The sequence below is a fragment of the Pseudorasbora parva genome, chromosome 19 (genome assembly GCF_024679245.1).
Source record: "Pseudorasbora parva isolate DD20220531a chromosome 19, ASM2467924v1, whole genome shotgun sequence".
In the NCBI taxonomy this organism is placed as follows: domain Eukaryota; kingdom Metazoa; phylum Chordata; class Actinopteri; order Cypriniformes; family Gobionidae; genus Pseudorasbora; species Pseudorasbora parva.
This window is the reverse complement of record NC_090190.1, coordinates 34,939,290-34,962,177: the sequence shown is the minus strand read 5'-3', so window position 1 is coordinate 34,962,177 and position 22,888 is coordinate 34,939,290. Positions and strand designations below refer to the sequence as shown.

The 22,888-nt window shown below is 37.4% G+C and overlaps 1 protein-coding gene across 2 annotated transcripts; it reads right to left on the bottom strand.

Moving 5' to 3' along the window:
• Positions 1 to 337: 337 nt before the first annotated feature.
• On the bottom strand, positions 338 to 20,003 carry daxx (death-domain associated protein). 2 transcript variants are annotated; one of them, XM_067424969.1, is made up of 12 exons: positions 19,906 to 20,003; positions 19,132 to 19,196; positions 18,733 to 18,972; positions 17,871 to 18,236; positions 17,015 to 17,146; positions 16,632 to 16,748; positions 6,905 to 7,136; positions 6,530 to 6,699; positions 3,792 to 3,966; positions 3,183 to 3,681; positions 1,416 to 1,545; positions 338 to 780 (listed from the first exon to the last, which is right to left on the bottom strand). In XM_067424969.1, exons 1-12 carry the CDS (start codon positions 19,994 to 19,996, stop codon positions 721 to 723), a joined length of 2,277 nt encoding a protein of 758 aa, XP_067281070.1. In that variant the 5' UTR covers positions 19,997 to 20,003; the 3' UTR covers positions 338 to 720. The 2 variants fall into 2 exon arrangements, with proteins under 2 accessions (XP_067281070.1, XP_067281071.1); XM_067424970.1 differs by lacking the exon at positions 19,906 to 20,003 and having other exon boundaries at positions 18,733 to 19,026.
• Between the last annotated feature and the right edge of the window lie 2,885 nt (positions 20,004 to 22,888).

Genomic DNA, 22,888 nt, shown 5'->3' with positions numbered 1-22,888 from the left:
TCACCTGAGGCCAATAAAAGGGATAGTTCACCCAAAAAGAAAAATTCCCTCAATATTTACTCTCTGAAGTCATTACAAATCTATATAATTTTATTCTTCTGTATTCCACAGAAGAAGAAGAAACATAAGGTTGAGTCATTAATGTGTGAATTTTTATTTTTTGGGTAAACTATTCATTTAAGATGTCATCTGAAAACAAACATTCCGATGCTTGTGAGACGGAGCATATCAAGTTGCTCATAAGTTCATGTGGAAAATTATTTCTACAGCTGCTTAAAAAAATCCACAGTGCACTGTACAAAGTAATCAACATGTAAATCAAACACTACAAAAAAAAAAAAAATTAGAGCATTTATTGACTTGAAGAGGGAAAGCTCACTTCCCCTTATGACTCTTGGCACAAATGAGGATTGCATCTAAACCCTCAAACTAAAAACATAAATACAATACAAGATAAACCCTCAGAGTAAGAATGTTTAGAGGCAAGACCCATTTACAATATACCAAAATACCTCTAAAAAGCCAGAATGAATAATGGCATGCCATTTTCCCTCGTATAAAAAGTAAACTGTGGCATTGCGGATACGCGGCGGAGGTTCAAATGCTGATTGAAGCAGTCCAAAATAAAATAAAAAAATGTTTTCTATGTTCACATTAGCAGGCACTATTGGAACAGGAAGCTGTCTGAGATGCCAGCTCAGTACCCTGTGACGGCAAAGCTCACTCTGAGTCGGAGAGAACGATCACTTCCTCTGGGTCGCACTGAGTGGCCACGTTCACCTGTCAACACACGAAACACAGGAGTTAGTTCGGTCCCACAGACTCCATTTTATATTAGGTGGCCTTAACTACCATGAACTTACATAAACAAATAAGTACAATGTACTAATTGTGTTCATATCGTATTCCAAAACACTTTACTGATATTGAGGTGGGATACGGGTAAAGTTACAGAGAGGTGTGGTGGTATGGGTTAGTTTTATGGGAAATATACCTAAAATGTAAACTAAAACTAATAATATAAAAACCAAATAAAAATATTAATAAATTATATAATACTATATTAATTATACTTGCGGTGACTACCATGAAAACGAGGCTGTGAGAGACAGAATTATAGTGCGTTCAATGAATTATACTGCTGTTTAACAACATACTGAATGTTCAGCTGAAAAAATGACTTTCTGAAAAGACTTTCAGTAGCTAAAAACTTGAGTTAGGAAAATGATGTGATATTTTATACAGTGTGTGCCTTTGTAAAGAATGTAAGTCTATCCCACACAGCCTCGTGTCTGACTAAGGTCTTAAACGCATGCAAAAACATTTCTGAGCTGTTAAAATCAGCCTCTTTGCTACTGGAATAGTGTAATAAAATGCAAATGCAGTTTTTCAATGTAAGCTAAAACTAAAGTCACCTTATTTCTCTTGGGCGGTGGTGTGGCTCTTAAATTCCTGACCATGCCTTTTGTCGGAGTCACTGTCCTCTTCCTGGTTGAGTCTTCCCGCTCAGTGCAGCAGATCACACCCATATCCAGAGGAATATCACTGATAAACACGAGAAAAACAGCACTGCATAAAAAAAATATAGTTCACCTAAAACTGCCATGTTGTTCCAAACCGGTATGGCTTTCTTTCTTTTGGGGAACACAAACAGAGAAAAAACTTGACATCTCCTGACCAGCAGCCATAGCTCTTCTAGGCACATTCATAAGAGCCATGGCAATGCCCAAAACACAAACAAATCATTATTTTGAATCAGTTCTTTCCAGTGAAATCACATGATCTGCTTTAGAAACTCTGTCTTAATGAGTCTGAATGATTTGGCTCTCAAGCATGATTTGGACCCAGTTTAACGGGTCTGACTCAGCGACTGACTGAAATTTCATTCAGTTTCTCACAGAACACTATCAAATGGTTTCAAATGACTCTGAATAAGGCATGAGCTGTGTGGCCCTTAATGACATTTATGGTATTTTTTAATTGTATGGAGAGAAAAAAAGTCTTCAGAAACTCCTATTGTGTTCCACAAATAATTTTTTTCAAAATGTAGATAAATCTTGCAGTTAATTACTACAGTAATATTGTTAATAAAACAGTATTTTTTTTTTTAATGAAAAATCTATTTTTTTTTTAAACATTTTAAACATTTTAATTGTACTTGACAGGCCAGGTTTGGTCAAAACTTAATTAATTTAAAAAAAAATTATCAAGGAGGTTTTTTTTATAAATATTTAATTTTTTTATTTATACTTAATGTTATAACAATATTAGCAATAAACAGCAATATTTATCTATATTTTGTGAACCATATACAATTAATATAATTTTTAAAAGTTAATATATTCTTAAATAATATTTAAAAAATGTCATATTTAATTAACTTGTTAACTTGTAAAAAAAACTCAAAAGAAAAAAAAATCTCAAAAAATAAAATAAAATCATTGCTAATAAATAAATATTAATAGTGAAATATTAATGATGAAAAACATTTTAATTTCCAAGCCTAAACAAAGATTTTCTTTACGGATAATAATTAAAAAGTTAGTAGCTTAAATGGTCATTTAAATTAAAATGTTGAAATTCTTGATTTTGTTTTTTAAATAGGTTTTCACGCTTAAAATGTTCAAAACATTTCATTTCCCCCATATTGTACCTTTTTGCAGCTCCTCTCTTCCCAGTCTGTCAGCAACACTGTTTAGTTTGTTTCTACGAAGCCCCTCCTTCTGAAAACGCAGTGTGCTCTGATTGGTCAGCTGGACCAGTGTGTTGTGATAGGTCAAGTGTTTTTAGTGTGTTTCAAATATGTCCCACCCCTTTACCATAACTACGAGTTTCAACACATCACTAATGCAACTCAACAAGGCCTCGTCCCTTTTTTGCCTATACATTTTGTGGGAATTATTAAAATGTGGAACATTGTGACGTAATTTCCAGGAAGAAAATGGAAGACTACAACTGAGGCGTTTCAGGGAGATCAGAAACAGTGCTCACTGATACAGAGAATAACTCCTTTTGGAGCGACTTTGGCTTTGTAAATTTGCAGACGTTTTTCCATGCTCAAACAGCAACATTACACTAAAGAAAGTTGAAAACGTAAAAAAGCATAATAGGACCCCTTTTAATAGTAAGTGATTAAACAAACAACTTCTCATGCTACATTTGTACAATTCCTTCAGATTTACCTGTCCTGTGTGCAATTCCCATTGTAGGCGGCAGTTTGTTTTTTAGTCGAGGTGCGTTTCCTCTTCCTGTAGTTCCCCGTCTCGTCGATGAGTAAAGGGCTTGTTGGAGGTAGTGGACTGCAGTTGGCTGATCTCATGGGGGTTGGAGAGGAGGCCCGATTAGTGGCGACAGTCTCAGTGCAGACACTGGTGCTTTTAGAAACAGGTTTAATGGGATCAGTGGAAATAGGTTCTGCCTTGACGGTAGGCAAAGAGTCCATTGTCTCTGACTGACTGATGTCCTCCGTGGACTGGGGGCTTTGTTTAGCAGGTGTGCCGTTAGTTTCCATAGATTCTGCCTCATGTGTGCTGCTGGCTGGAGACTGCTGGTCGTCGTCGCCCGGATCCTCCTCTGTATCCTGTATGGATGATTTGACTGACGGAGGAGAGTCCTCATTGATTGGCTGTTCATTGTCACTGTTGTTCAACTGCTCCTCTTCGATGTCCTCTTCGTCATCATCTGAAACACGTCAGCAAAGGAGAAATTGGTTCTCTCACCGTGAAGTGGACACATTATATACAAGCAGCAATGTTTTAGACGAAGGAGATGAAGATTTCTTCACTCCATACCTGGACCAGCTTGTTCTCGACTGGCTTGGATTTCCTCTTCAATATCAGGATCAGAGGAATCGTCCGTTTCTTCATCCTCCTCTTGTTCTTCCTCTTTTTCTTCCTCCTCCTTTTCTTCCTCTTTTTCTTCCTGTTCTTCTTTTTCTTTTTCGTCACCCTGCTGCCCATTAAGGGCCTGCAAATGTCAAGAAAGAAAAAACGGATTCAAAATTGTTTCAAGGACATTTAGCATGCTTACCTTCCTTTTGGACAATGCAGAAACAGGAATATCTAGAAAGAAATATGCTCAGCTTTCACTCTCGCTCAAGCTGTTATCACAGTGCGCCCCGGTGAGATGAGATGCTGCGCTAAATATTCCGCTCTATGCATTATGCGCGTGTTTAGTTGCTCACATCCCACACGAACGCTCCACGAATTTACCTTTTTTCATGCTCACTGAAAAAGCAAAGTTGTTCGCTCAAATGACGTGCCGACAAGAAATATCTCTGTAGTAGACTTGTTTCAATTGCCCTACTGTACTGCATGGTGTGGCACAGCCCTGCTGGGCAAAGCTGGTAAATGATATTCTTGTTCACAGTCTGATCACAGCTCTAAAAATAATAGCTTTGTTGGACTATACGAAACTTGGTCAGAAAATAAACCTGTTAGACCTGATTCTGTTGCATAGAACTGAAAAAGCATATTATATTGATATTAGGGCTGCACATTTAATCGAATATCTACTATTACGATTATGGATGCTACTATTATGTAATCGTTCAAAGCCACGATTACACAAAAAAAAAAACGTATATTATTCTGCATGCTTAGATATCATGTTACTTTGACAGCAGTACGCTGACTGGTCGAATGCATGAGAAATAGCACAGAAGCCGTGCGCACAGCCTATATGTTGTTTCGTGTAGCTTCTAAACACAAATGATGCTTGTTATAAAACCTGTGATTTCTGTCCCTCCTCCATTTAAGTCCATTCCCAGTGCCGCGGGCATCATAAAGTATTGACGCTTAGGGCATCAAGACGGACAGTGGGCTGTCCATTCCTCTCAAACTTTGCATCAAAAAGATCCAATAAATGTCACAAAAGCATTGTAAAAATAACTAATCGAGCGTCTAATTCAAATCTAAGTCCTTAGTCCTCTGAAGAGAGACAATGGCTCTATCTGATGATCAGATTTACCACGACTCACATACTGTAGTAAACACGGACGTTCAAATGATTGCGAGACACGCGAAAACAACATGAGCGTGAGTACATGCAGAATTTAAAGCTAAACATTTACGGTTTAGGAATAGTCATTTTAACACACTTTCTTGCGATTAGAACTGTGACGGATTGCATTGATCATTTGAAGCGTGCAAGCGCTGCTGGAATGACAGTCCTCAAAGTCAAAGCGCAAACATCATTTAAATCACCAGATCACATTTGGTTTTAGTAGTATGATTATTTAAAGCATTTTAGATGGTTTATTCTAACATGTATAGTGCATTAATAGAGGGAGAAGAGGGACCGGGAGAGAATGCTGCATGCATTGAAAGCGTGAAAAATATGTGAGGGGAAAATAATTAAAAGTTTCAATGACATTTTTACATTAAACCACTATATATAATGTTGAATATAATGTATAATGATGCAATCTGGGAATATTTGTGGGTCCTGATATAAATATTTTATTAATAATAATAAAAAATAAAAAAACTCTTTATTTTGTCTTAAAATATTAATAAGTTCCTCGATAAGTTAAGTATCGTGATTTATATCGAATCGTGACACAAGTGTATCATTACACCCCTAGTATAAAGCTATTCAAAACATCATTCAATATAAATTGTGATAATCATTTAATTATTATTTAATAATCGCAATTCCAATTTCAAGGGAATAATCGACAATTATGATTTGTCATAATCGTGCTGCCCTAATTGATATGTAATATAAAAATATTTTCCGTCCAGTTTTTGTGTGTTACTTTTAATAAAATTGTGGTTATTTTATTTTATTGGCTTGTTGTTGTTGTCTTTTATTCAGTATCATTAAAATGTCTGTATTTCATTAAAAAATGCAATATTAATACATTTATAAAAAAAAATATATATAAAAAAGCTAATTTAAAATAATAAATAAATAAAGTTTAGTTTTTTGGTCTCTGGCCAAGTGCATCCTTTTGGTCCATTCATTTTGGTGCATCCCTAATTTATTTTAAATAGCCATTATATTTAAAATAAATAAATAAATCAACAACATAGCAATAAGTGCATCAAGAATACAAGTTAATTAAATATGAAATATTTTCTAAATATTATTTAAGAATATTTTAACTTTTTTAAATTATATTAATTTTATATTGTTCACAAAATATAGATAATTATTGCTGTTTAATGCTAATATTGTTATATCATTAAGTATAATTAAATATTTAAAAAAAACTGTTTGATAAAAAAAATATTTTAATTATAGCTTAAAATATTTAAAATCATTATTTAATTTAGTAACTCAAATGGAGTTGAATTCATTTTAATTATAAAATTTAACAATATCTTTGCATCAAGAAATATTTCATTTGATTATTTATTATATTTGTATACTTTTAATACTTAAAATCATTATTTAATTTATTAAAATGCATTTCAATACATTTTAAGCATAACATATCTGTTTGATTTTATGACTGAATCCCAGTAATATTCCTTTAGTTCTCTGAGAACAAAAGGAACAATAAGAATGTACATTGTTCTTTTACCTCTTTTTTCAGTCTCTCTCGCTCTTGTTTTTTCCTCATTTCCTCGACCTCCATGTCTTCCTGTTTATTGGCGTATTTGTTGATCACGTCCTCCAGGCTGCTGAGGGCCATGTCTCTATTGGAGCGTAGTTTGCGATGCAGTGTTGGGTCAGTGAGTGCAGGATCAAATGCTGGAAAAACACAGGAAATGCCACCTGACCTCACATGATTAACTTACAATCACTAAATATTACTGTGGTCCATCATTTATTACATCAATCCAGAAATGTACATAAAACACTGATGAATTTGAAGCAAAGAAGCAGGGCATCAGACTAATACAATATGATTTCGTAATCTTCTCTAGCTAAACTGGATGATAATTAAATGAATTACTAGGTTTGTAGGAATCCGTAAGGTGGGAGCCAAAGTTGTAGACCATGTCAAGGTGGCGTCTCTCCTGCAGTTTGTTGCCCGTCTCTCGGAAGGCTTCTTGAGCGATCTGGGTTATCTGTTTGCGGGCGAGCTGGAGATTGTAGCGTTCGTTGGCACGCTGCACAACCTTTAGTATATCCGTGTAGTCCGGAGGATTGTGGAAAGCTTCTGAACTATTAATGTAACGTTCAATCTACAAATCAAAGAGAAAAGAAGAGTTATACAAAATAAACATGAAAAATATAGATCATTTTTCATTCTGGATTTTTGCCCAATGGATTTCATTCCAGGAGAAATGTTTACCTTTATGAAGGTCTTTCAGCTGTACCATACTTTGATTAAAAAAAATACATCTCTATCTCAATTTTTTTTTATGTCACACACATATCAGGCATAACATTATGAACTTATATTGTGTTGGTCCCCCTTTTGCTGCCAAAACAGCCTGACCCATCGAGGCATGGACTCCACTAGACCCCTGAAGGTGTGCGGTGGTATCTGGCACCAAGATGTTAGCGGCAGATTCTTGAAGTAATTTGCAAGGTGGGGCCTCCATGGATCTACTTGTTTGTTCAGCACATCCAACAGATACACAATTGGATTGAGATCTGGGGAATTTGGAGGCCAAGTCAATACCTCAAAATCGTGCTCCTCAAACCATTCCTGAAGCATTTTTGCTTTGTGGCAGGGCACATTATCCTGCTGAAAGAGGCCACAGCCACCAGGCAATACCGATTCCATGAAAGGGTGTACATTTTCTGCAACAAAACTTAATATCCACGTGGATGACAGGACCCAAGGTTTCAGAGCAGAACATTGCCCAAAGCATCACACTGACTCCGCCGGGTTCCCATAGTGCATCTTGATGCCATGTGTTCCAGGTACGCGATCCACACTCACCCAGCCATCCATAGGATGTTAAAAGAAAACGTGATTTATCAGACCAGGCCACGTTCTTACATTGCTCCATGGTCCAGTTCTGATGCTCACATGCCCACTGTTGACATTTTCGGCGGTGGACAGGGGTCAGCATGGGCACCACAACTGGTCTGCGGCTATGCAGCCCCATACGCAAACAACCTGTGATGCACTGTGTATTCTGACACCTTTCTATCAGAACCAGCATTAACTTCTTGAGCAATTAGAGCTACAGTAGCTCATCTGTTTGATCGGACAGATCCAGCCTTCACTCCCTATGTGCATCAATGAGCCTTGGCCACTTACCTTCTTGATAGATACTGACCACTGTAGACCGGGAACACCCCACAAGAGCTGCAATTTAGATTCTTCAACCCAGTCATCTAGCCATCACAATTTGGCCCTTATTAAACTTGCTCAAATCCTTACACTTGCCCATTTTTCCTGCCTCTAACGAATCAATTTTGAGGACAAAACATTCACTTGCTGCCTAATATATACAGGTGCCATGATGAAGAGATAATCAGTTATTCATTTCACCTGTCATAATGTCATGCCTGATCAGTGTATAAATGTAATTGTACATTTTTTTGGTCTCTTTTTGCCTCAAGCTCATACGCTTAAAATCCATATCTGATTAATGATTTACAGACTCGTTCATCACCCAAACCTCTGTTACAAGTAAACTGCTAAAGAGTCCAGCATCTAAAGACTTAGAAGGCCCAATCCCAATTCTATTTTATACCCCTTCCCCTTTTGATTCCCCTTGAAACAAAATGGCAAGCTGTAGGGGTGAAACTATTCCCCTAAGAAATTGGGCACCACTACTATACCATTACACGTCATCATACCCCGTTACTTTTATTAGTGCTGTAAGGCTGGAAAAAGCTAGTAGATGCCGAAATGTCTAATCGCTCTGAGAAAACAAAGGAAATTAGCATCTGAACTTATTCATACAGTTAGAGTCTCTGTCCGAGACGACATCACACTGAGTGAATCATCTATGAATGACTCTAATTTACATGCCTTTCCTTTCACATGAAACTTCCCCCAAACTACTGCTCCCACAAACTTGAGATCACCTGAAATGCACCAGAAATCTCTTTGTTACAATGTCAATCCTCACAATGCAGTATTATATGTGTTTGATATCGTTTGAAATGTCTCAGTGCGACTGGTACAAATATCTCAACTCCACAGAAGTAAACTAGAACATCATGAATGTTTTAAGGGTTTAAAGATATCTTTCCTTGGTGTATGGTGGGTGTGGCTTTCAGCCATTTGGCCTCTCTTCTAATCAAGTCTATAGAACTTGATCAATGCAAATTCCTATTGTGATGGGTATGTATCTGGTTCTGGGTATTTAAGGAAATGTTGCAAAGAGCTCAAGGCTTGACACTTTAAACCGGTCAGCCCGTAATGCTGGATGTCTCGAGATGGCCAGCATTATGTAGTTTTCAGAAGTCAGGTATACATTTCATTCTTTACTTCAGACTATTTGATGTTATATATGGATTACCTTTGAATTGACTATGTAATTGGCTTTATACATTTACCTGACTGTTAAATAAATTGTTACACTTTGATAGATTCTGACTTGCTCTGGAATTATTCAGGTTGGGTATAATTTCAACAAAGGGTTAAACGGAATAATTAAATGTGTACTTAAACTATTAAAAATGAATGACCAAATAACCAATTGGCATTCTAACCCAAATTCTGAATTATCATTAAATGGAGTCAGATAACGAGGAATTGGAATAAAATCCCCTTTTCCCCGCTGAAAAGACGAACGCGCAGCGAACTTCACCCGCCGATCGTTAGCCTCCATTGGGACGATTTGGGCGGCCTTACAAAATGGTGACCAGCCTCCGTGATGTTGCAACTCTCTTACGAGCAACGTCTTTTCAGCAAAGTTTCGATTTTAAAATCAACAAGAGGTTTGAGCTTCTCTTTCTTCAGCTGTTCTGGTAAGTAAAATTCTTTTTGCCTTTTTAGAAATGTTTAGGGAAAAACAGACGCATCCCATATAGACACATTAATAGAATGGGTCGGAATACCCAATGCTAGACCGGAACCGCAATCCGGTGGGGTTTAAGAATTTAGATACAATCACATATCAGGGACATGATAGCGACAGCGCAGTAGAGGAATTAAAACTCATGTTATGGATTTTAAAATATTTCTTTGTCGGCGTAGACCTACAACAACTAAACCTAAATTGGAAAAACACCTTCCAAACTATTTCCTGAGACTCGATAAGCATTTGTAAATTAGAGCGTTTTTAAAATCAGCTAAATGCTTTCTCCGTTGTTTTATTAGCTGCAACAAACTAGCAACACACGATGAGAACGAGCAAACAATAGAATTAAAAATCTAAGTTTGTAAACAATTGGAAGGCATTTGTGATTTGATAGATACGCACGTTGATGCATTTGTTTATGAAAAACAAAGTTGGGAAAAACAGGCTGATGCATATGCAACATGTAAAAATGAAGAGAACTTTTTGTTTGATCAAAATTGGCTACAGCTATTATTGCCACACAGCTAAATTACTCGTGGCTACAAATGATTAAGAGGTGGTACGATTCAAATCTAAGATTGATACACAGAATGATAGTGATGTTGTTACTGTATTTTTGTTAAGAAACCTCATGATGTTTCTGAGTGGCTCAGCGAGCCCACGGGGCGTACAACGCCCACTCGGAGAACAAAGACTTTCTATGTTCAATGGGAGCGTTTAGCCAAATAAGTAACACCTAAATCTATCACATTTTGTAAATTCAGTTAAAATTGCCACTGTGCACTGAGCAGATTAGTCTGTAAATAGACTAAATCAAGCAATTAGGCATTTGTAATCTAAAAAGAGATACAACGAATGTGCTTGCATCAGTCTTGAACCAGTCTTTCATATTCAAATGTATTGGCATGAAAATAAAATCCGAAACCTCACTCAAAACAGAATTCGAGCAGGAATTTGACTGCATTCAGCATGTACAGCTAGTTCATTGGATGTTAACACCAACAGAGTCGCTCATTGGCCTTAAGCCTGACTGTTGTTGTGCAAGCAATGTACATGCCAGCCAGCTGTGACTGCAGGGCCGAATCAAAATCATTATCTTTAAGACACTTTGATAAATATGTTGTTGCGTTCGATTTAATTTTGATTTACTCTGAAATTATTGATTTTAGTGCATTAGGATGTATTGTTACCGCAAATCTGTCAGGTTAGTAACGGACTGGAGTTCAGTTTTTGGGTGGAGCTTTGAGGCACGCCGACTGAGATTCTAGAGTTCCGCCTAACGCTTGGTATTAGTTCGTATGCATTTTCAAATTTGTAATTGTACTAAACACGTGCGCATTGAACACACGATAGTTGTTTGTGTTAATAAAAACACCTAGGCTATTTAAGTTTATTCTTTAAAACACAAGATTGCTTTACTGTAAGTGTATGAAACACTTAGGATAAAGGTTGTAGATGCTATATGCATTCTAGACCATGTATCTTGAGAAAAACTGAATAAATGTGGTTCTTTGTTGAATTTGTTTGTCTCCCAGGTGGAGCATAGGATTGCCATGTGGCTACAGTGTTATTCAATTGCATTAACCATGAAAATGCTATAACGTATGTTGTGTTAATAACTCAGTGGATCATGTACATCCATGACACCACAAGACTACGCTCAGGTTAGTAACACGGACTAGAACACAGTTTTTCGGTGGAGCATAAAAGCACACCAGGCTGATGTTTTAGAGCTCCGACTAACACATTGGCGTTCAGATACGTAGACTTGGACTGCGGGTTGAAAGACTAAAGACGTCTTCCGTTTAGAACAATAACAAATTGTTAGACCAATCTAAATAGGGCAACCCTAATTCCTGATTGTTGTAATATTGCTCTAAATTACGTAGACGTGGAAAACCACGGCATGATTATAGAAAGTCACCATTAGAGATAGTAAGTTGGTCACTTGAATCTGTGGTGATGGTCATGGGCCTCTGATTGAAAGCAGTTTGCATTAATTACGAGAATTCAAACCCAAGGGGACTGAACAAAAATATCTTGGAATGATCAACGTGTAGCACGGGCGTCCAAGATATCAGTCGTATGGCCTCTACTGACGACCAAGACTGACGAGTTTGTGAATACTCATGTTATCGGAATCTTAGTTTACTGACTATAACTCAATATAAAAGATTTAACCTCTGTCTACTTGACCAAGACTGATAAGTTTGTGATTATGGGCCCGCATACTGGAAAGTGCGAAGACCCTGTGACTCTAAGAACCTAATGAATGATTTCAATAAAGTAAAGAGTTAAGCAGAATAATCAGACGTTTATTCATATTTGTAAAGTATTAGAAATAATTAAAACGTTTACATTATTGAGTCAGATAAAATATTGAGGTAATGCATAAAGAAATGTATTCGATTTTAATCTTGTGTTGCATTGGTTCAATTCCCAGTGCCAAAAGGGAGGGGTTGTGCTGTTATCTTTTGCCTTTACAAGAACACAGCTATATGTGTGGCACTGATAATAGCAAACCAATTCACCCTTCACCACAGAAGTACCTCAATTTTTTTTTTACAGGTCACAGAGACCTCAAATAATCAAATGTGTGTGCGACACCGTAAAACAAAATTCAATGCAGACAACACCAAAACAGGTGAATCAATTTCTGCCCACAGATCTGACTGTAAAGAGAGCAACTGGAAATAAAGCCATGGGAACCAACCCATCGGAATTCATGACAGTATGAGCGATAAAAGCTCTGATGAATCCAGAAAAATTCTCCAGCAGAACTGGGGTTTCTAATGCTCACAGCAGACTGTGAAGGCTCGACTGTAAGAACAGTTTTAAGGTGTCACACACTGTACTAAAACAACAGCAACAATTCAGACCTGGCCGATGAAACTCTGTTTCATGTGACAGCCAGGATGAAAATTGCAACAGGCATAATAGTGCCATTCAAATAAGTCCACATCTGACTGAAGCTGTTGATAATGTCAGAATTAACTGTGATTCTCTTTACATTATTTCTGTCTCAGGTTGAAAACTGCAATTCCTTGGAGGATGGACACCAAGATGGGGCTAACACCCCATCAGAGCCAAACAATGGAATTGTCAGAACAAGAGATGGGTGCGAAAACACTTGATGGGGTCATTCACACTTCACAAAACGTACCTCCCAGTGTAGCACTGGAACTAAATTTTGCAACACAGATTGTTATTGATAAGACTCCACCCATCTCCACACAGAACACACACCTCCTTCACTACACCCTCATATCACCTGAAACAGATCAAATCTATCCAGGTTGTACACTACACATCATAGATGGCATAGAGTCCAAAAGTGTTACTCCACTAAAGATCTATTGTCCATCTTTTCACACCAACAGATCCAAATAGCTTCACACACACAGGACAGTAGAGTTGGTCACATGATGACAATCTAACGAACACACACACACACACACACACACACACACACACACACACACACACACACACACACACACACACACACTCACTCTCTCACAGTCTCTCAAAGTCTCTCTCTCTCACACACACACACACACTCACACTCACACGCACACGCACACGCACACGCACACGCACACACTCACGCACACACACACACACACTGTGACAAGGAATACACAATCTCCATTATTGTATGACTAAACATATTTAGATCTGCCTTAATTGCATTGGAAGATTCCTGAAAACACACAGTGGTTATTATATATATATGTTTATTTTCATAATTGTGATTGAATATTTGTTATAACATATTTGTAAATATGTTATTATTATATGCATATCATCTATTTAAATATATAAACTGCACTGACTTTTTGCTGCATTTCCTTAGGTAATTCAGACCAAGAATACTTAAATTCCGCTATCACTTTATCCCAGTGACAGTGAAGAATTAGGTGATTAAATATATTTAATCCACCCCACCAATTATGACCTTAAAAAACACTTGAGAGAAGGTGTACCAATCGCACTGCTGACGTGAACCCACATTGTTCTTTCTTTTATGTTTTCTTGCATTATATGTTCTTATGCATTTCTTTACGGCTTCAAGTTCATCAGTGTTCAGTCGTTAAGTGGCCATTAAGACTCTTTTCAGGTGTCAACTACGGAGAAGCCTTCCACCTATTGAAGGCTACCCAGTTAACCACACCATTGGAGGTGTGAGGATTACACAACGAGGGTCAGATTATCATTGGGAAGGTGCTACAGAAGCAAAAGCTTCCCCATGAAGAAGTGACACGTTAACTGAACATTCACCAAGGTCCGAGACTGACTCTATGAATATGCTGTGCTGGACTACAGGTAGAACACCTGAACACATTCACCCACCAGCTGAAACTCAAGCTACACACACCTGGTGAGACGGTGTCCTGCAGGTGAACAAAGAGCCTTCCGACAGTCTCTACAGCTGCTAACATTACAAAGACAATTTCTACATCTCAAGGATTACAAACCAACATCTAACTATGATCCCATAGGACCACCAGAGTTTGACCCAACGGGATCAAGAGGTGGAATCTGTAAGGCTGGAAAAAGCTAGTAGATGCCGAAATGTCTAATCGCTCTGAGAAAACAAAGGAAATTAGCATCTGAACTTATTCATACAGTTAGAGTCTCTGTCCGAGACGACATCACACTGAGTGAATCATCTATGAATGACTCTAATTTACATGCCTTTCCTTTCACATGAAACTTCCCCCAAACTACTGCTCCCACAAACTTGAGATCACCTGAAATGCACCAGAAATCTCTTTGTTACAATGTCAATCCTCACAATGCAGTATTATATGTGTTTGATATCGTTTGAAATGTCTCAGTGCGACTGGTACAAATATCTCAACTCCACAGAAGTAAACTAGAACATCATGAATGTTTTAAGGGTTTAAAGATATCTTTCCTTGGTGTATGGTGGGTGTGGCTTTCAGCCATTTGGCCTCTCTTCTAATCAAGTCTATAGAACTTGATCAATGCAAATTCCTATTGTGATGGGTATGTATCTGGTTCTGGGTATTTAAGGAAATGTTGCAAAGAGCTCAAGGCTTGACACTTTAAACCGGTCAGCCCGTAATGCTGGATGTCTCGAGATGGCCAGCATTATGTAGTTTTCAGAAGTCAGGTATACATTTCATTCTTTACTTCAGACTATTTGATGTTATATATGGATTACCTTTGAATTGACTATGTAATTGGCTTTATACATTTACCTGACTGTTAAATAAATTGTTACACTTTGATAGATTCTGACTTGCTCTGGAATTATTCAGGTTGGGTATAATTTCAACAAAGGGTTAAACGGAATAATTAAATGTGTACTTAAACTATTAAAAATGAATGACCAAATAACCAATTGGCATTCTAACCCAAATTCTAAATTATCATTAAATGGAGTCAGATAACGAGGAATTGGAATAAAATCCCCTTTTCCCCGCTGAAAAGACGAACGCGCAGCGAACTTCACCCGCCGATCGTTAGCCTCCATTGGGACGATTTGGGCGGCCTTACAGTGTCCTATAACATTTAACCAGTATGAACATCAATGAAGTGCATAGGCTATATCTAACAGAGTTTCCAAAGACAATACAGAATGATACAGAACCTACAAGACTGGTGAAGCCGTTTTTCTATTGGACCAAACTGTTTTCTTTGTTTATTAACCGTTCCATGTTGAACTGAGCCGGCCGGGACGGATATGGTTTTAATTTTCTACTGTGTTGCTGAGATAACAGCGCTCTTTGCAACGTAATATAAACGAGTCAGTTGTTGCCTTGGTAACACAAGAGTTTACAGACGATACGGGATGTAAATATCAACTGCGTTATGAAGGATGAGCAGATATATTTTTAACTATTGTTAAACTTATTAATTTTAACTTATTAATTTCTGTTCACATCTACGGAGCTACGGAGAAACTGGCAGCTAGGCGACACACAAGTGATCGATCCCGAGTGGCAGCATCAATACACACATTCTAGCCGCACAGTAGTCTGTGTATTCAGCAAAACTCCTCATACCCCTTTGTTTGAAGTGTGTTCCTGAAAAATCTTCGTTTGAAGGGCTATCTGGCCTTTCCCCTTACCCCTACCACTCCAGCCAAAAGAGAATCAAGACACCCCTACCCCTTAACGTGAACGTGCAAAACAAAGGGGTGGGGAAAGGGAAGGGCTAAGAGGTAGAAATGGGATTGGGCCTGGCCATGTAAATTCAGAATACGGGTGTCAGTCCAATATTTGAGTCCTTAATACGGTTACGTTCAAACATAATATGGTTATTTACAGGAGTGACAAACACATTCTTTAACCAAACTCACACCAGTTAACTTTCAGGACTCACAACTGCATTCTCAGAAAACCTGCACTGTCTGTGAATGGAACCAGACAAGTAGTCATCTGTCAATTACAGTGTGAGAGCCATAAAGATACAGTAAAATCTGCTGTCAGTTAATGAAGATTTTACAGACATTGGCATCTTAGATTTTACTTTGGTAACGCTTGTGGTTACTGGTTGGAGAACACGGCACTACGTTGGAGTCAGGCCCCCACTGTAAGTTGCTGTGTTAACAGGACATTTCAAGACTTACACCTGCAAGTAAATATGGTTGTCAAATCCTCAAAATTTAGGGGACTCACTCCCGCATGTAAATGGGGTTGACACTTCTAAAACTCTACACAGTGTACGTGGCCTATGAGAACTGATCTTGAGGGACGTGACAAACAAAAGAAGAACCTTTTTGTTGATCTCTGGGTAGCGGGTTCCACTGTAGGGAATCTTCTGCTCGATCACTCGACCCGTCAGCGTGTTGCAGTCCTTCAGCTCGCACAGTTTTTCATAGATCTTCATCATCTGAGACCACGAAAGGAGCATTAAAGATAAAGATCAGCACAAAACCATCTAAAACCCAATAAAATGTTATTATTTCAATGTAATTTGACTGCATTAAAACTTATTATGAGGACAAACTTATAACGGAACAAACTGTAATTTCCAGAACTCAAAACTTCCCGTCCATTCCAATAAGACCATTTAGTGAAAAACAAGCTACAATAACTTCTTCCACAACAGACTTATTTAAGCTAAATCAGTGAGACAATGAAGTATAAAACCAGAACCTTGCGTTTGAGCTTGTGCTCCTGAATATAACTGGAGTCTTCCTTCTCCAGATCTTCCACACTCAACTCCCTCTCCTGAAGCCGTCGGATCTCCTCATTATACACCTTCAACAGGTTTTCCAGGTAAGCTATCTGAAACAGAACAGGAGACACAAAAATTACAATGTACATATCAAATATTAATACAATTACATGAACATGTTTGCATATACTCTGACAAAATCTCTCAACTATTTTCAATGAGCACAATTCAGCAATAACAAACTAATAACAAACAGACATAGCATAAACCGACATTAAGTATGGATATATGATACTGTAGCCAACTAATATGTATTTGCAAATATGGGAATGTTGTATTGAACTGTCATTTTTAGACATATAGATTTAGCTTCATTAGATAAAAAGTGCATGCCCTTATACAATTAAGTAGTCTTGCACATTTGTTATTTACACGTTTTTAAATACTTTTCTGCTTCAAATCTCAGTTTGAATGATTGGTTTATCTCATGACTTATTCTGCATTCTGTTTACCTTGGAAAGCCAAAATTCCTATTTTCCTACTTTGAAAAGTGTTAAAAGACACAAAGTCAGACTTTGTAATTCATGCAATAAAACACTTTTACGGTCCGAGGTTGTTGATTTCAAATAGGAATATCCCACATCCCACTTTAACGGAAACACAACATGCAAATTCTTTACAGAAGACTTTTTTAAAAGTGGAGAAAATTATTCCAGAACCAAGGCCTGCTGAAAACCAACAGTGTCAATAAAAATCCAAGACCACAGTCATATCAACCTTCACTACATATACATTTTGTGTATCTGTGAGTATTATGATGCATTGCAACAGTACCTGTCTCCTTGAAGCCCTTTTTGTTTTCTTCGTTCCCTCATCCTCTTCTTGCTTTTCCTCTTCTTTAACCTGTGCCTCCTCCTTCACATTTGTCCCATTGCTCTTCTCCTCAGGCTTTGCCTGAAAAGGTAGAGACTGTATAGAGCTCCGTTTCCGAGCGGTGTGCTGTTTAAGAACGGTGCAGAGTTCATTAATGTAGACGAAGGTTTTGCCCGTGTTGGTCTGGGCTCGGGTGAGGCAGCGACCCAGAGTGTTTCGAAACTCCACCGATGACAGGAAGGTCGGCAGGGCCTTGGAGTATCTTGTCTGCAGGTAGGTCACGACTTCCGGATGATCTTGCGAGTGTTTGGCGCAATGTTCCACAAACTGGACCAGGTGAAAAGGTGGAATTAGGTTGGATTAGAAGTGAACGAAAGGACGAAACTCCTCAGAATGTTATGTACAAGTTAAAGTTTCTAAACTAGTGCTCTGTTAGATATTTTTCCATTATGTAGTTTGCAGGGCTTGACATTTACACCCGCCAACCCACCAGTTGTGGGTGTATTTCAGCAGTGGTGTCTAACAGTATAATGGATCCGTGCATCAGGTCTTAAAGTAACAGCAGACCTAATATACCGGCTTCCAAATTAAGAGAGAATATTAACAATATCTATATGGCAGTTTTTCTCCATAGTATCGATGTCAACATTAAGACCAGTGAAAATGCTGAGTGACTATTAACTTTGGAAAACAACTAGCCACTGTGGCTGGCAAGCAAAAAAAGTGAATATCATGCCCTGGTAGTTAGTATATTGTGCACAATATGCTCGTTTTCTGCATGAAATATATAGTATATCTTAGTAAATATTCATAACAACCATACCTCCGCAAACAGTTTTTCATTTTCCACTTTCAGGACATGAACATCCTTCTTTGCAGAAGCAAACGGAGACTGTGAGATGTGTGTCGGCGGTGGCAGCTGATTCTTCAGAGATGTTTTTGACTGGCAGGTTGTAGCATATGAACAGGATGCAGATGTGGAAGCTTCCTCGTCGTCATCATCAAGGATCACAATGCTGTCCATCACTGCTCCGGCCATCCGGAAGGGAGGAGAAAGAATTTGCTGGGGAGTAACGAATGTGGAGGTGTCAGGCCTGCATGTCAACTACACCAATCCCTGGAAACACACCAGTTGCTCTTTAGGATTTCACTCTTTATGTAAGTATCTCAAAATCTACTTTGGAGTATTTCATATTTACTTGTTCAGCATATCTTTACATACTTGAGCAGTGAGCATTGAAGTGGCCAAGAGCGTCAAAGTCCAAACTGAGATCCCAAAATCTGTACCTGTAGAACAACATATTCATAAGTGCAATATTTCTGCATGTACAAGACAACCATGTTATTAAATGTAATGTTATGGTCAAATATTATAAAAGACATGGGGAAGTCATAAACTAAAAAGCAAAATTGCTTTTTAAAATGGTTTTAGATGGACATTATGTAATTATGCAGGACACGACAACTATGCAATAACACTGCCACTGCCAATCGACTTTTCCACATCTTACATGTTTTCCATCAAAAACGTATTAAAAACTAAAATTAGTATCAGTACCCACTGTAATGATAATTAAAAATCGAGATTACATACAATAATAATGATAAGCGTAGTGACTATGGTATTTTGGCGGTAACCATGCCTACCATGGTACAATTTTGTGATGGACTTAAAGGTTTTTAAATTCCCTAGAAACCATATTTACTGCTTGACTGAGCCAATGAGATCTGGACACTAAAATAATTAATATTATGAGGCAATAAATATAATAATTTAGGTTAAATGGGATGCTGATCTTGAGACTGCACGTTAGCTCTTTAACTCGGTCATCCAGTACACTTCCGTTTATTTGTTAAAAGCCTTAAAACATCGATCATAAGAGGAACTTCCCAACACGTCAAGCTCCTAACAATCTTCACAAACGCATCATAAATATAATTTTCATAAAAACTCGTTATTTATCAATCAATAAAAGGACAATTAGAAACAACTTACGCGCTCGGATCCTGAAACTCGGCGCTGGATGTATGTACAGCTCAACATGAGACGAGTTGGTTCGCTGACGGCCAGTAATCTGATCGCTCATTGGCTGAGCGCGTAGTGTTTCTTCTGCGTTTTGTTTTCAACGTTGTTCATTCAGATGCTTATCAGCGCCGCTCAGGGAACAGGAGATCCTAACAGAAACTTCTTCAATTTACAGTAATGTTGCGTGACCAGATGTGGTCATCATGTAGCCTATTTTGTTTCACCAAAAACAAAAGTAATGATCAGGTGCACACTATACCTCTGAATTATATCTGTTTTTATCCCGCTGGAGAGCTTGAACGTATTTTCGCTGTTACGAATGGCACTGTTGCTCCAAGCTAAATTTCCCTAAAAATAAACATTCTGTTTGCTCTAGTTATTCTTCAAAAATAATCTTTATTTTAGGGGCTTTAATTGAGCCATCAAAACTAGAGTGTAAATGCATTGTCATCTTTTCATATATTGGAAACTGATACAAACACAGTTTTCTATGTTCTTTGTTAATAATACGTGTATTAGGAATTCTGTGGTCTTTCAGGACTGGATGGATATGGTAGCTGGCCCATTTCACACATTATGGGTGGTGAAGGAACTTAGTTATGTCAATTTTTGTGAAAAATACAATATTATTTGTACTCAGAAATTATATGTCTTTGTTAAAAGCCATTCCCGATGGTTTGTTTTAGCTGGTTAAAGCAACGTGCGATGTGCAACGTGTGATTCGACATTTCTGATCTTAATTTTTACGGAGAAGAGCTGTAAGATTAAAGTTTAAAGAACATTTGTAAATAATATATAACTTCCCTTCTTAGAAAGAAACCTCTTTTTGGGGGATTTTCCTAAAGATAAAGCGCAAATTAGATGGAAAAGAGTTCTCACTTTCCCACTTCCACTTCCACCAATGTCCAGTTTAAAATGATTAAGGATATGTATGCTTGTATTGATTTCCTCACACAGATATAATTTGCGTTGAGTGTACCTTTTGTGAAGCAGACATAGCCTAGATCATTGAAACATGTCTTTAATTTTTATGCAATTTTTCAAACAAATTCTGATGACCCTTATGTTTGGTTAAGTTTGAAATGTTTAATACCTGACCTGTATTTTTGATGTTAATTAACCCCTTTGTGTAATATTTTATTTATGTATTTATATATTCATTGATTTGTTTTAATGTTTATTAAGGTTTGCTGCTATTTGGACTTCTTGGAAATGTATTAAGCGTTGTCTCTTTTTGAGGTTTGTTTGGTATCTTGTATTTCTTCAAGCAATAATAAAAAAAAATCTATTATGTTATATCTTTATTATTAATCATCATTATATCACCCTTAATTTTTATTTTAATTTTTACAAATTTAATTAAATATTTATCTGCAACCTGATATCCTTTTAAGCACATATGAGTCAAGGGCAAGATCCCAAATATTTTCCAAACACCAGCCATTTTGAAAATTAATATCTGACTTAAGTGACCAGTGTCCAGCTAATGCAGTCATAAATTCTGCCCAATGATTGATTAAAATCCTGTTGCGTGCAGGAAAACCCATACTCAGTCCTCAAACTCAATTAACTGAACTATTAAAGAAAAACAGCTTTCCATTTTGCTTTTTTATTTAAATTGTATTTCCCCAGTCATTTATAATTGTTGATTTTCACAAATGTATTTTATATTATTTTATATACATTTTTATTTATTTATTTTGTCAAAATTTATCCTTCATATTTACAATTTGTAAGTACGACGATTTGTATCATTTAATGACTTTTTGTTTTCACTTTCATCAATCCAGTCTAAGAAAACCTCATAGTGATTGAATATGTTCTGTTCTCCTTGTCTTAAAAATCTAATCGCTAGAATTTACAACCTTGCCCTGAGAAAATATTTCAGGCTCAATTCTGAAGATGTTTTGAGTCAAAGTCCAGACATGCAGACTGAAGTTCTGCTCCTCTGAGTTCGTCTCATCTCTGCAGGTGATATATGAGTACTATAAATACAACCTGACTTATGGTGATGACTGAGGTGAGACCCTTGAGCAAGGCACCGAATCCCCAACTGCTCCCCTGGCGTCGCAGCAATATGCCTGCCCACTGCTGTGTGTCTGTGTGTTTGTGTGTGTGTGTACTTGGATGGGTTGAATGCAGAGCACAAATTCCAAGTATGGGTCATCATACTTAGCCACACGTCACTTCACTTTTTGTTTCGGACCTTATTACTTTCATTGTATGGACGAAACATTTTCTAAACATTTATAATAATTCTATGTATTTGTATAAAATGTTTTTTTTTTTCCTATGAAACACTGCTGTGTCTGGAGACATTTACTGGCAAACACCAACACAGTTTGCAGCTCAGAAATGAATGGATCAACCGCTCAGCGGGTCTCTTCATGAACACATACACAATAGCCTACTGTACCAGGATACACTTCTACTTCTTACAGAATCAAGTTCTGCCTTACATTTTTCTTGCTCGAGAAGCGTTTCACTCAGATATATGTCGGGAACAACAAACTATCGTAACTTCCGTTTCATGCTGACTGTAAAGCTGATACAAAAATCTCTTAACTTAATGGTATCATTCATAATTGTTGTTTCTTCCCCTTAAACTAATTCTAAACTAATTCTATTTTAGGTTATCTATCCAGCAGCCATATCACCCTCTAGCCCAAGACTTCCCACTGAAGCTAAGCAGGGATGAGCCTGGTCATTACCTGGATGGGAGACCTCCTGGGGAAACTAGGCTGCTGCTGTAAGAGGTGTTAGTGAGGCCAGCAGGGGGCGCTCACCCTGTGTGGATCCTAACCCCAGTGTAATGATGGATCATTTCACCTTAACTTTTAAATGCTGTCATTAAAATATAGTCAATTTTTCCATACAATCCTTTGTTGTGTTGTTTTTGTATGAGTTAGTAAAAAAATACAATTCAAATATTACAACGAATGAAGCAATTGGG

What these genes read in the sequence shown, in the direction of transcription:
- daxx (XM_067424969.1), bottom strand. Translation starts at nt 19,996, where the DNA reads ATGAGCGATCAGATTACTGGCCGTCAGCGAACCAACTCGTCTCATGTT. An exon ending in TCGAGAACAAGCTGGTCCAG is followed by an intron (nt 3,682 to 3,791) that starts GTATGGAGTGAA and finishes GACGTGTTTCAG; the next exon opens with ATGATGACGAAGAGGACATC. An exon ending in CACCGCCCAAGAGAAATAAG is followed by an intron (nt 781 to 1,415) that starts GTGACTTTAGTT and finishes GTGTGTTGACAG; the next exon opens with GTGAACGTGGCCACTCAGTG.